The sequence below is a fragment of the Clytia hemisphaerica genome, unplaced genomic scaffold (genome assembly GCF_902728285.1).
Source record: "Clytia hemisphaerica strain Z4C2 unplaced genomic scaffold, Clytia hemisphaerica genome assembly, whole genome shotgun sequence".
Taxonomy (NCBI): domain Eukaryota; kingdom Metazoa; phylum Cnidaria; class Hydrozoa; order Leptothecata; family Clytiidae; genus Clytia; species Clytia hemisphaerica.
Window position 1 is genome coordinate 1,295,647 of NW_027104060.1, and position 14,556 is coordinate 1,310,202.

A 14,556-nucleotide genomic window follows, 5' to 3' on the forward strand; every position below is an offset into this window, starting at 1 on the left:
AAATATACCTTATCGGAGTTTTTGGATTTTCTAAAAAAGCGATGCATTGTGGGATTGTTTCGGGGGTATTACAATAGAGATATCTTAGGAATTCCTCGAGGGAATTCTAAAGTCTCAAGTACATAGGAAGCCAAAGTATTTTCGTTAACGTTTTGATTTAAGTGCAAAATAGTAACTTTTATTTTTACTAATGTAAATTATAGCAGCAAACACAGTCCTTGTTGAATCAAAATTCATTGGCTAATACGGTTCGTGAAAATTTTGCTGGGAAACAAACGCAAAAGTTTACAAACTCTTTATTTTAAAAGAACCAACTTCTAATCAACAGAATAATAAATGCAAATTGGTCTACACCTCTTTTTATAAGAACATTCTAAATTTTTTGAAGCCTTCGGATGTTCTTAACTCTTTGAGTTTTATGCCCAAAAATGTTCTTAACCAAAAATGTTCTTAACATTTTCTTATTTTCATCATTTTTTTAGCATTTTTACCCATTTCCATAAGAAATTGGATGTTTTAGAGTCTGCAAAGCCTTAAAATGTTCTTAACTTGTTCTTAGCCAAATGTTCTTAGCCAAATGTTCTTAGCCAAATGTTCTTATATAGTTTATTCTTATAAAAAAGCTTACCGCTATAACAAAGAAGATATTCATCCCTCTGTTTGCCCTTGCTAACGTTGAAGACAGCTATCGGGAAATTCCTGGACTGAGATGTTCCAAAAACTGCAAAAGCTAACGTTGTGTCACTCGCTTCCAGGAAGTCTGAAAATGAAAATAAGAACATTAAAATTTTCTGTTCAAAAGACAATGAAATACAAATTTCAGCTTAGAATAAAATATAACGTAAAATGTGCAAGGGAAAATTAGCATAAAGAAAGAACTACTTTTAGTCAAGTTGAAAATAAATAGTTATCCACTTTTGCTAGTTCACATGGGTGCTTTGCTTCGAGATACGATATACTTTAGACATGACTAGCTCGAACGAAGATAGTATTCGATAAAAGTTTTTGGTCCAGTAGAAAAAATCATTTTTATCTTCTTCATTTTTCATTTTAATTTTCAAATTCTTAGGAAATTCAGAACAGCTTACAATCTGCTCAAAATTATCTTTTCAACGAGTTATTACTTTTAGCTATATCTTTTTCGAGAGCAATGTTTTAAAAAGTACGGATTGTCAATCTTTTAGAAAGAGACTTTAGTTTGGACAAAGATAGAACAAGTATTTTTAAAGCAGAATTTTTATCTCCTAAAGAAATATTTACCCACCTCTCTTTTGATAATTCTTGAGATCGACTGTGTAGAATTTGCTAGTTCCATAAATGACGTAATTGGTAGCGATCAACATGCAAGTGCATGGTTCGTTCGTTTCCAATTCCTAGAGACAAGGGAAGGTAAAAGATTTGGTAGATCATCCTGACCCATTAATAAGGGTCATAAAAATATGAAATATGTTAATAGAATAGCAAGTTCGTTTTCTCATATCGGCTTTCCGAATTCTCCCCGAATGATTACCCATGATGCATTGCGCAAAAAATTCACGGAAAGTCGATATCGTCTGTGAATTTTTTTGCGCAATGCATCATGGGTAATCATTCGGGGAGAATTTGGAAAGCCGATATCGTCTATTACAAAAAAACACAGATTATCTCAAGTTAAAAAAAAAGATATCTAAACATAGACTTATTCAACTGAAGGCACCAGCAAGCTTGGTCGAGTTAAGGAGACATTCGTATAATAGATTAAAGGAAGAAATTTTTGGCGGGGATTTAATTTGGCGGATGGCCGAAAAAGTTTTTTCAGAGTGAATTAAATTTTGCGGACGAAGGTCATTTTTGTCCAAAAAACACCATTAAGAAAGGAAAAACCTGTTTTAAAGCCTGAAATAGCACACATCTAGGGGAATAAATAGAGCAACTTAAATTTGGCGGGAATTTAATTTGGCGGATGACCAAATCCGCAAAATCCGCTAAATTTTCTTCCCATTAAAATTTCTTCCTTTAATGTAGTGAGTTTAATTTATAGTTTATAGTCTTGGCCCGCTCCTTCAGAGCTTTAGCGTGGGCGGCCGCCAATACGCCATCGGAATATCAGATAACTTCTTACCCTTCTGAGGATGAATTTTTGAGTGTTCGTTTCATATTTGAGGATGTTTAATTTGTGAGCCGTCGCTGCGCACGCGAAATACTCGTTGTTGATCTACAAAAAAATGTAAAGAAAATTAGGTTCAGAACGTAGCCCGGGGTCCACTTGAAGCGTTGTTGATCTAGAAGATGAGAATTTAATATAAGTTAGGTTTTACATATTGAGTTTGAAGCCCCGAAGGTGCTAGAGACAAATCTTCAACCTTTCTCAAGAAACAAAAAGTGAATCCTTGACCCGTAGTTAGAAATTTTGTGTGAAAACACACGGATCACGTGCTTAGGATGGGGAAAATATAGCTTTATTTCCCATCTAGGAGTTTCGGATCTAGCTTTGAAATCAATGGTTTTACACCTTGGAACCTAGCCCGGGGTTCACTCAAATTAGACTCAACGTCTATCAAAAATAATTAGAACACAAAGCTCAGGCAGAAGTAGATTCTAGTCTACAAAGAACAAGATCCCCAATTTGGAAAATGAAAGGGAAATCATAGAAACAAATAATTGGTGAAATCAGACAGTGGACAGACACAGTACTTTCACCACAGAAAAATCTGGAATAAAATCAAGAAACAAAACTTTACCTTAGCTACAGCAAAGAGATGACATGATTTCACTATTCCGATCTGGTAAGAATTGATATCGGAAATGGAAGAACCACTTTGCAACTGTTTCAAACGACTCTCTAAGCTCGAGATATCTACATAGCAGAAAATACGTTCTTTGCCAGATATCAACAACGCGATATCTAAGTCGCGTAAAAATTCCATCTGGTAAACCGGTCCTAATCCGATTATGGGAACTGGTTTACCCGATTTTCCCGATTTCATGGAGACGACGTACAAGCCATCGTCTGCGCCCAAAACACTTCCCTGCAAAGAAAGAGTTCATAAAATGTAAGTTTTTCTGCTTCACGTACACTAATTCATATTAGGCAGATAGTTCATATTAGGCAGCTACTTCATATTAGGCAGCTACTTCATATTAGGCAGATACTTCATATTAGGCAGATAAGGCAGATACTTCATATTAGGCAGATAAGGCAGATACTTCATATCAGGCAGATAGTTCATATCAGGCAGATAGTTCATATTAGGCAGTTACTTCATATCAGGCAGTGACTTCATATCAGGCAGTGACTTCATATCAGGCAGTTACTTCATATTAGGCAGTTACTTCATATTAGGCAGATACTTCATTTTCTTCTATTGTGTTCAATATTTTGTTCGATTTTGTGTTGAGTAAACGATATATTTGTAAATTGTTCTGAAGTAGACTTGAGTCACACAGAGGTCCCATATCACTGAAAGTTTCGACTTTCAGACAAGGGTTGTCATGATATTAACGAACATAACGCCCATTATAAAGTGTTAGATAACTTTTATTTATTTTGGGGCGTATTTATTTAACCGCCTTACCGTTGGGTTGATCATGGCGGCGCAATTGACGTCACGTGGTGAATTGTCGATGGTCATGATCACGTTCTCAGCCATACCCTGAAGATGAAAAGATAGTAGAGTAAGAGTGTGTCGTACTCTGAAAATGATGAAGTAGAATTCATGATATGCACCACTGCAATGACTTCACGAAATTATGTAACTTTTCTGTTTTTGTTCCAACCAATACGTCACTTTTTCTATTGTTTATGTGACGTATTGCAATGTCTTCCACGGACCCAACAGCTGATTGGTTGTAAGTGACGTATTGACTGATTTTACGTCATTTACAACCAATCAGCTATTGGGTCCGTGATGTAATCTGAGAAGACATTGCAATGGTGCATATCATGAATTGGGTGGAAAAATTTAAAAGTTCTCAGAAGACTCTCCAGTGGTGCATATCATGAATAGATTAGTTGAAAGGGGAAGGGTTGACAAGAGTAGCTTCTCGGTCCTTGATAAAGTCTTTCCACTGTTAATAATCTTTTGGAGATTTTCTACCTTTCTATCTTTGGACAATATTAGTCAACCTGGATTTTAGATTTTGAAACATTTTTCGCTCTATCCGAGATGGGAAGTGGATTTTTGAGTTATTGGATTTTTTTTGAAAGTGGTGCCCTAATGATATATGAAGGTCAGTGGTATTATTCAAACTTCGCAGCAAAACAATCCCACTCCCATTTATTTATTTAACCGTGCGCGATGCCCGACCTTGGTCTTGAAAATATGATATTACATTACGCAGTTATTGGACAAAGTCTTATCCCGCATCAGTAAGATTCTAGCGATTCCATTGGTCGAAAGACATCACGTAGAGGTGGGATATAAACCGTATCTGTCTTCCTCGCATTCGATTGAGAAAAAAAAGAAGACATTGCATATTGACGAATGCGCTTTCGAATGTTTTGCACAAAATTCGAATGTTTTGTTTTGAAAAGACAGAAAAAATAAAAAAAGGGGAAAAGACATGAATTGTAGTGATTGAAAATGTTTGTGTCAATAGGATGCAGAAAATCTTTAAGTAATTTTGATTTTTACTTTTTTTGGGTTGATATGGATTGAGGAAGACTTTCAATTGCGATGCTATAAAATGTCACTTTCACATATCCCACTTTTACAGTTTGCTCTTCATTGTAAGTATCTGCTTGGAGAGTTCTGAAAATTTTTCGTGCTTTTGGAACACATGCAAAGGGACTTCGGCAAGCCTCGCCACCAATACCGTTTTTACTGACCCTGTATATCCCGTATCCCACCTCGAGAAGACCGTGTAACTAATAGAATCCAATATGCAAAAATATTGGGCGTGCGAGAAAAGATATTGGACGAGGCTTCGCCGAGTCCAATATCTTTTCTCGTAGCCTAATATTTTTCATATTGGATGAGACTGCGTCCAAATAAATGGTTTATTATCCGTTCATCGCTAAAATATTTCTCGTTTTCAAACATAATTCCAATTTATATGCTCGTAAATCTGATTTCTTGGTAGTTTTTTATTCAAAAGTCTTATTTTTATTTTGTGACGTAACGTCAAAAAGAAGATGCTCAATTGTCATTGAACTCGTTGTGTGACGTCAATTTTTGAAATATATAGCCTCCATGGAAGCTATATATTCGAAAATATTGGACAGCAAAGAAGCCAATCAAATGTCGCTATTTACGCGCGTCGGATAATAATCAAAATAATTCAAAGTGACTCACGTGTCCGTTCTGGCTTGACTTTTTGACGTCATCGGAAATTTGTTCGAGGGCGGCCACCCATCTTTGTTTATCAGAGAAAGTGGGCGATAAGAAGTATAGCGTGCGGCGCGGCCAACCCAAAGTGTCCGGTAGGATTTCGATTGAGAAGACGTAGAGAAGGTCGTTGGTGGCCGCCCAACTGAGTTCTGATGTTGGAATGGCGGGATGGGTGTTGAGTTCGCCTTCGATGTTTAGATCGACTTCATCGTATGGATCGAACTCTGTGAAAAAGATAAAAGATAAAGGGAGAATGAACATTTCTCAATTGAGTAATCTGACCTGCACCAGTGGGAATAAAATGAAAATTGAAGTCCATTCCACCCGAAACTGTTGGATGGGAAATGAAGCCACTAATTAAATATTTCCTATTATATAGGAAATATTTGTTAAAACGGTAAAATTTCTTCTCCTTCTCCAAGTCTAACGCTCGGTTTTGGTCAATTTCGTGAGTTTGTACATGAGTCTCTTTTTAAATCAAGCTCCGGTGGTAAAAACAGTAGGGTGTTCTTTTTTTGAGGCGGAAGACGTCATTTCTCCGAGAAACGTCTGTGGTAAATATCCGTACGGCGCTCTATTTTCCTTGTCGATCGGGCAACGTCGGACGTTTGAGAAGCGTATTGCTTTGTTTCTAACTGTCAAAACAAAGATGGCAGAAAATAGACAACAACTTTTTGCTCTTTCGTTACTTTTCTTTGCTTTGGTTTATATGCTTTGATGAGTTGAAATGGATCATGATTTTTGTACGATTGTCACAAGGAATGGTCGATAGTGAACTTTTCTTAATATTCCTTTCTGGATTTGATGTTTCGTTTACATTCTGTTGGTTTGGAATGAGATAATACAATCTCTTGTTGGTCTTGGCTGCTTGGCTGGAAAAACAGGACATTTTATCAACTTTCACAACGAACTAACTTCAATTTTGTTTGTATATTTGCATAAATCGTTCGAAGGCAATTGACTGTGAATAAATCTGACCATGTTATACCTGAAAAATTACATATATACTTGCAATATGAAAAAAGTTTGCACCCAAATGCAATGCCGACAATGCAAAAATGGGAATGGTTGATGAACTGATTTTAGCTAAAAAATTTTAACATGGAGCAAAATTGACTGGTTAATGATTGAATTTCCCTTGGTTTTTTATCTAAAACAATGAATTAACTGCTGGGGTTAGTGACAGTTAGTGAAAACTCGTTGCGGTTATAAATTTCAAATTTTAAAGCTGATAACCGGATCCGGAACACCACGGCCCCAATAGGGCAATATGAAGAATGTTATACTTCTTAAAAGGTTTATTGCATTGAATATGGATGTAAATAATTTGAAATCACCTCACATGTACAATTAAAATTTTTCTTGAACCAGCTTGAACTTGGAGATTTTCTTCCCCGCATGCATTTTAAAACGTGGAAAACTTTAGTTGTGAATTTAGAGATCTTTTGCAACGTGTGTTTTAAACGTGGAAACTTTTGTCGTGAATTTGGAGATTTTCTTACCGTCAACTGCTCCAACTTGGGACTATCTGACAAAACATGGGACGGCGATTTGGTTACCATTTCACCGAACCTCCAAAGTCATTTGATTTGAGTTAATGAACGGTGTATTGAAAAAATGGCAAAACGATGGAGCGTTTGACATCACTCGCACAGCAAGTTACACACGCGTTATTTGTTAATCCCATCGGGCGATAGGCAGTTAGGCAGCATGTGTTCTCTAATTCTCCAATCGTTGCTACATATCAGTGAAAGTTATCGTGACATGTTATGAAAGGAAGTATGATTGATAAACTTGGTGGAGTTATCAAATCAAATTTGTTGTCAAAGAGATTTAACAAGTTAGTGAAAATACAGACCAGATATCAAACAGTCCCATGTTTTGACCAATCGTCCCAAGTTAAAGCAGTTGACGGTATGCACATTTAAAACGTGGAAAACTTTTGTCGTGATTTTTACATTTTCTTCCACATGCATTTAAAAAATGAAGAAAACTCAAGTGATTTCCTGGCATGACAATTTATTTTATTTTCTGAAATTTTTTTGGAAATTTTGATTGTTTCCAAGTATGTGACATTTTTTGCTCTTGCAGCATGCTTTCGGAAATCACAAAATGGCTTATGTTAGGGGAATTTTTTCCTATCGACATTCTTTCAGATTATGAAATGTTTCCCAGTATATAAAAATGAGATTTTTTTTTTTGCATTCTGTCGGAAAATATGAAATTGTTTCCCTGTTTTGAAAGATTTTTACTTTTTAGCACGTACATTATTTCAAAAAACTCCAAAATTTTTATATTTTTTACAATATTTTATATATATATATGAAAGTATAATGCAAAATATTTCATCTCATTATTTTGAAAATATATAAAATTTTCTTTGGTTTTCTTACTGCGTGAAATATTCTCCTTTTTGTCATTCTTTCATTTTAAATATTTGCCCTTTTTGGCTATATGATATTTCTGGAAATCAGCGCTTAAAATAATAATTATATAATCAGGTCTTTTGATGTGTTCAACAACACTCTACTTGGCTCTACTCTACTTTGAACCTACAGTCATCTTATGAATAAATAAATACTGGCAATAACATAAATGGAATTTTGAAATTCTTAGGGACTTGTGTTGCTTGATGTTATCTGACTTGTAAAGCACTTTGAAATCTTTTGAGGATATCAATTATTATTTTAACATTTGTAAAGGAAATATTTATCCGCATCTTTGCGGCTCTTGTTTCCCTTCCAAAACGTGTTACCCGCGTGGTTTTCACACAAATGCTAGATTGAATGTAAAACCTATCGCCAGATTTCGAAAAATATGTCACTTTAAAAAACAAAATATTCAACCCGTAATTCTAAATACAGTGCAAATCTTAAGGCTTCACTTTTTCTCACTTGAGAAAGGTAGAAGATTCATCGTTAGCCCTTTTGGGGCTTTAAACTCAATGGTCCATCTGCTTTAAGTGAGCACACTTCTTTGATAAAAAAGAGCGCACACTTGAAGCGAATGGAATTTAATTTCGGCAGTCAAAAAAAATCGCATTATTTTTCATCGACGAGGCAATGGTGACGATTGAAATACTAAGGACAAAGAAACGCGGTAAGTTAGGTTCAACGGATGCTCACACACAAACATTGCCTGTCCCAGACGACCACGGCTTTTTCCTCAACACCGAACGGTGTCACCAAAAAATCGCGTGTTCCCAGCTTGCACACAACGTTCAAATAACGTTATTTGGACGTTATGAATGTCACATGGACGTTTTTCTGACGTCGTGTGCCGTCTGGGTTGGGATAGAGATAGGCAAACACAAACCCGATCAATAAGAAAAAGCAACGATGATCATTTCAAGAGCCGTATGCAATGAATTTGGTTTTTCATGTTTAGTTAAATTACCTAATTTCCGCCATTCTACGAGCTTACGTGTTTACGTTCATGACGGCGCATCATACGGCGACTACCGTTTCTCTTCAATGAGAAATAAGAGTAGTAGCTCTATCCTGTAGAGCTATAGAGGTATTTCATGTTTTGTCAAGTTGCATAATTTCCGCCATTATGAAAGCAAACGTTCGATTTGCGTAAGGAATTGCCATTGCGAATTCGAACGTTTGCTTCAATAATGGTGAATGTTACGTACCATGACATGTGAAGAACCTCTGAAGATGACCGTGACGTGTCACTTACCTATAGTATTTTCGTTATCGAAGATGGTCAAACGTTTCTCTTCTAAAACGACCCATTTACGATCCCAAGTGTGTTTTGTTCCATTCCTAAAATAATCGAAAAATATGCGAATTGAATTTAAAAGCAAATTATATTGCAACAAGTTTTAGCATTGAAAATAATTTAAGAAATCGAAAGCCTTCTGCTGTAAAACTTGTTGCAATGTGTTTTAAAATTCAATTTTATGGCAAGATTTCGAAGATGGATGGAAATTGCAAAGCTACCTATTTGAAAAATGAAATCTCTCCAGATTTAACCTTATTGACTAACTAACTGGAGCGTAGCTACTTGTTAAGCTAAGGCAAAAAAGGTGGCAAGAAATTCACAATGAGCGAACAACGATGACCTTCTGTAAGCTAATATACTTTTGGAATTTCCCCTCGAAGTTTGTTTACACACAAAAAAATATAAAGTTAAGAGCAAGAAAATCTCCCTTCACTTTTAGAATTTATTTATTTTAGGAATCATCTCATTTGCTGTGAATAGGTATATCATTATGTTTGTTTTTAGCAATCGGTTTTACTATTGAAATTCGATTTGAATTCTTTTTTTACTATATATGTGATCATGGTGCAAAGAAGACACCAAAACGTCAAATAATGAATAAAATTAAATTTTTAGTTTTCACTTTTCTTATCAAATTTATCTGGCCCAGCAAGAAATTTTTTCAAGTTTTACTATTACTGACCTATCAAAAAATGTTATCAAAAATCAACCCCCATTGTTAATACACCTTTTCGGCCGTAGTCGCGCGGTCAGGCGCGCGCCACTTAATTATTTAATTATCCTCCTAAACTCGATCCAATCCTTTTTTACACCTTTTTCTATTATCGATAGGTGCGAGAAAAAAAAGACTGGTACGGTTTTAGGGAGGTAAAACGGACAAAAAATGCCCGCGCGGCAATTGGTGGCTACGGTCACAAAAGGTGTATTAAATCGTTAATTTGCAAGAAATCGAAATTCGGAAAACTAGAAAAGGAAGAGTTCTTACTTTCTTGGGTATTTGAGCCATCCTTCGAGTTTAGGAACCTGGCCATCAGTGACATCCAGTGCGATGGATCCATCATCCAATATCAAGGAGGATCGATGTGAATGCATTGCGAATTTGGAGAGTAAGGCCTTCGACACACCACACATGTTATGTAAGGATGAAACACACTTGGTATGACAAATCAAGTGACATTCTGAAACAAAGGTTTAACTGATTATCAGAACCTCGATTTTGTTTTTAAATAAGAGTCATATCGTTTGCTTACTCATCAATTTTAATTTACAATCTTTTTCACATTAGATTGACAAGGATGTGGAGCAAGATTCAGACACTGTCCTGGTATGAAAAATGTGTCTGATATGGAACGGGAATACTTATGTAAAAATAAAACTTTTAATCAAAAATTATGAAAAAGCTTGCTAACAATTCAAAGAGCAAATAATTCTTCAATTCATATTTACCCTTAACTAAACTAATTTACGCGGAAATTATTATTCCGTGCCACGAATTTAGCTCAAGCTTGTTGATCGCATAGGCCCCTGCTAGCCTTTGGAGAGAGGGGGCCAAAATATTTGGAAAAAAATGATCGTCCAAATGGTTGGTATAAGGTTGTATAAGTACTGACTACAAATAGTCCCTTCCAGTATTTTTTGTTTATTATTTCTGAATTGGTCGTCTATAATGCTAGACTAGCACCCTACTTACCAGTGCACTTGGAGACTTGTTTTGCGAAGGGAGCGGTGTTCAAACAAACGGGACATTTGCATGGTCGCATATTCAGTGTTTGTTGCAAGCTAAATAAATGAAACAAACAGAAGATTCAGATTAAATTTAAAAAAAGAATTCAAATAATCTGAAATAATCGAGTTTAATCGAGCTAAGAAGATGAAATTTCCTGAATTTTGGAAATATGTTTTTTGGAACTATTCCCTAGATTTCCGAACTGTTCCCCTTGAAGGTTGGCCAAAGAATCTGTGGCTGGACAAAGAGAAACAGCGGCAAGGTACAATTTGTACATACAACTGACTTTAACCTTCACTAGAGGGCATGAGTTGCCTTACTCTTAGTAATACTTTACAATCTTTGAGAATAATTCAAATAACACGTAGAGATCACCCTCTCAATCGACCATATTAGCGACTTTATGTATGGAGTTTGTCCTGTGACGGAGACGGTTAGCTTTTGATTTGTCTAGATCCTGACTGACTGAGGACGATGGTAAATCGGCAGTTATACCGTCCTCAATTTTGTGGGTCAGAACAGTGGGTTATTCCAAATTGTTGCAGTCACTCCACCGTCCTCAAAAGTGTAAAGCTATAAACTTGCTACTGCATTCGTAACAGTTCATAACGAAAAGCGTTTAGTAAAAAGAAAAAAAGCTAGGAACACTCACTGATGAGGTTTGTCATTTTTCTTGTTCTTCAGCGCAGAGCTTGAAACATTTCCATTCCCTCTCACTTCATTCGCCGCCATTTGATAAATATCCGCCACTGAGGTGGAGGGCGAAGATCCCGCCCGTGAAATAAGCGATGAGGTGGACGAACGGATGGCGTCGGGTGGTAGTTTGGCGTGAGACATGCGGGGCGTGGTTGGATTGCTGGCTGCAGGCGCACGGAGGGAAGATTTCAATTGTTGCACTGTTTCAGTAATAAATAAGAGGATATCTTTAGGTATGAGATGTATTACGTGCTTCGATTTATGAAAGGAAGAAAACCAGGTGCAAAAAAAAAGATCAAGTATAGAGGTTTTTCATGTTACGTAATTTCCGCCATTGTGAAAGCAAACGTTCGATTTGCGTAAGAGATCGCCTCTGCAGATTCGAACATTTGTTTCTATAATGGCGGAAATTATCTGACTGAAAAACCTCTATCCACTGTTATACAAAAACAGGTATTCGGTTTAAAACAGAAACTTAAATTGTTCTCGTGCTATACTATCAAGTGATTATACCTGGACTGAACACCAGGGAAAATGTTAGTAACATAAATAGAATCACAAAGTGCTCAAGAAAATTCGAAAAAAATCGAGCGAAATTAAGAAATAAAGAAAGGTGCCGCTTCTCGTGCTATATGCTGAAAATGAAGTCTTCTGGAGCGCAAAAAAGATCGAATCAAAAGGTACATTGACTTCTGAAGTTGGTGTTCGGTTTTATCAGAATCCTAAATTGTTATATAAAGTATCGCTTTTTCGTAAACTGTCATAAGAGGGCGAAAAAAGATAGAATAAAAGCCTACATTCACTTCTGAGGTTGGTGACTTCATCGCGAGCTTTTTGTAATTGAAGATGAAGTTGAAGGTTTTCATTCTTGGCTTTCTCCAAAGCTCGTTCCAGATCTCTCGTTTTTCGCATATCTACTGTTGATGGGTGTGAAGCCGCCTCAGACGTTTTCCCTTTCCCTTTGGAGAACTGTAAAAAGAAGAAGATAGAAGAACCTTAACAATTGTTGGTTTGCTATTTATTCTGGGGAGGGGCAGGACTATCCAAGAATCTCAAAACCTATGGCAATGGAAATACATTTGCAAGAAATCGTTTTTTTCGGTCTTATGTTAAATTTGTGAACAATTTGTGATGATGACATAAGACTGAAAAAGCTTTTGCTTCAATTTTGAGCAAAAGTTGTTCTCTTTTTTCGGCATGGCAAATGTCTCGAATACAGTCGTTGGTTTGTTGTATGTATACTGTGGCGAGAACTATCCAAGAAACTCGAAAACCAACTTGCAGCAACGGAAATATATTTGGCCAAAAAGTGACTGATCCACCCTCTTCGAAAGACAGCTTTTTGAAAGAGAAAAGGTCAGATGAGTCAAGGCAAAATGGAGAGACCTATCATAAATTGTTAGAACACTTTATTTTACCTTATCCTTTTTCTTGGGAGCGGGCGCGAAATTTCGATCGTCTACCATAACTTTCTTTTGCAAGAAGTCGATCAACTTCGTTTGTTGAGCTAGCGTAGATTCCATCTTGATTTTCTCTTCCGCGTGCGAGAAAGACGTGCGCTCTAGCTGGTTTTCTAGGTTCTCTTTCTCAACAACAGTTTCCTCTTGCTTCTCTTTGAGCGATTCGATTTCCACCGTCAGCGCAAAATTGGAAGACGTTTGCTGTGCACTCAGGTCTTCTAATTGAGAAACCTGAAAGTCGGAGAAAGATAATATTTTCAATTCTACAGTAGATTGTCCTAATATTATATGTTATATTTGTTGTGTACATGTATATTTTTCATGGTTTGAAAAGGCACCAGTCCTCGTGATATGTAATAGTTATCGGACAGTTGCGAGTACAATATGAGAAATATTTTAGTTCCGAGATTATTCCGTACAAGGCTGGGAAAATATACGGAAAATCCGGAACGAGTGAAATATTTCCATATTGTACGAGCAAATGTCTGATAAAGGCACCGGTGGACAAAGTGGACACCGGTCCACTTTCGTGCGAAGCGCGCGAAAGATTTTTTCTTAACCGTTTTTGTCTGAAGAAAAGATTACGTCATAAAAAAGTTTCGCGCGAACAAAAAAAAAGTTGAAGGAAGTTCAACTTTTTTCAACAGTTACGGCAATTTTGACCAATGGAATTGCTTCTTTTTTTAATCAACCAATGACGTTACAAATAACGTGAAAAGTTTCGCGCGCTTCGCGCGAAAGTGGACACCGGCCTTAACTGGTTTATCGGTGACCCATAAATTACACTTTTTGTGTTGGAAAAAAGCGCAGGGCACTTTTGTAGCAAAGTGACGTTAGATTGCTGCTACCGCTACAATGCAAAAACATCTTTTCGTTTTCGTCAATTTATATCTTGTAAATGTAAAATACGAGATATATTGCACTCTGTTTAACCAATCAGATTGCAGATATTTAACAGCAATTCTGATGATGAAAAATCTGAAATTTTCCATCAGAAACGAAAACGGTCAAGAGGGGGAGCACAAAACTTTTTCAACAAACAAAACTTCATCAAAACAAGAACATACCTCTGCAGAGAGTTTTTCTTTCTCTTCGATTTCAGTAGCGAGTTTTCCTTCTAACGTTTTGATGGTCTTCACGTTCAATACGTTCTTCTTCTCGGCCGTCGAAAGCTGAAAGAGAGGTGACATGATGAATTATAGAGAAAGATTCAAAGTTAGCGCTTAATATCAAACAGAATGGTAAGCTTTTAAATTCTATTTGGGTTGTTAAATTCTATGTATCCTGAGTTTATCGTTCTATTTTAAATTCTATTTGGATTGTTGAATCCTAAATAAAGAGTCGAGGAAACAAAACTAGAAATGGATCAACAAATCTTGGGAGAACAATCGCTAGTGAAATACCGCTGCTCTTATCGTTGTTTTACTTAGTCGAATGTGCAAATTCTATTTCTCCCCCGCATACGGCAGCGAGGTGTTATATTGTGTTCTATTTTTCAAAGTCAAGCATAATACAATAGCTTTCCATTGGTTCGTATACCGAATTATCGGTATACTACTCGGTCGGGTGAAAAAATTCGCCAAAGTTATTTTGATAAAAGAATTGACGAAATCCAAATTCATTATAGGCTACGTCA

At 36.4% G+C, this 14,556-nt stretch overlaps 1 protein-coding gene across 1 annotated transcript in view; it reads right to left on the reverse strand.

Annotated features, from left to right (window-relative positions):
* The window catches only part of LOC136812447 (citron Rho-interacting kinase-like), a 41,252-nt gene that overhangs the window by 3,235 nt on the left and 23,461 nt on the right, over window positions 1-14,556 (reverse strand). Inside the window, exons 26-38 of the mRNA XM_067068943.1 lie at window positions 13,988-14,092; window positions 12,879-13,151; window positions 12,258-12,429; window positions 11,417-11,660; window positions 10,729-10,817; window positions 10,024-10,216; window positions 8,994-9,079; window positions 5,274-5,533; window positions 3,555-3,632; window positions 2,721-3,008; window positions 2,102-2,194; window positions 1,265-1,373; window positions 629-760 (exon numbers count right to left, since the gene is read on the reverse strand). Coding sequence (XP_066925044.1) covers window positions 629-760; window positions 1,265-1,373; window positions 2,102-2,194; window positions 2,721-3,008; window positions 3,555-3,632; window positions 5,274-5,533; window positions 8,994-9,079; window positions 10,024-10,216; window positions 10,729-10,817; window positions 11,417-11,660; window positions 12,258-12,429; window positions 12,879-13,151; window positions 13,988-14,092 — 2,122 coding nt within the window. The remainder of the gene's footprint in view (window positions 1-628; window positions 761-1,264; window positions 1,374-2,101; window positions 2,195-2,720; window positions 3,009-3,554; window positions 3,633-5,273; window positions 5,534-8,993; window positions 9,080-10,023; window positions 10,217-10,728; window positions 10,818-11,416; window positions 11,661-12,257; window positions 12,430-12,878; window positions 13,152-13,987; window positions 14,093-14,556) is intronic.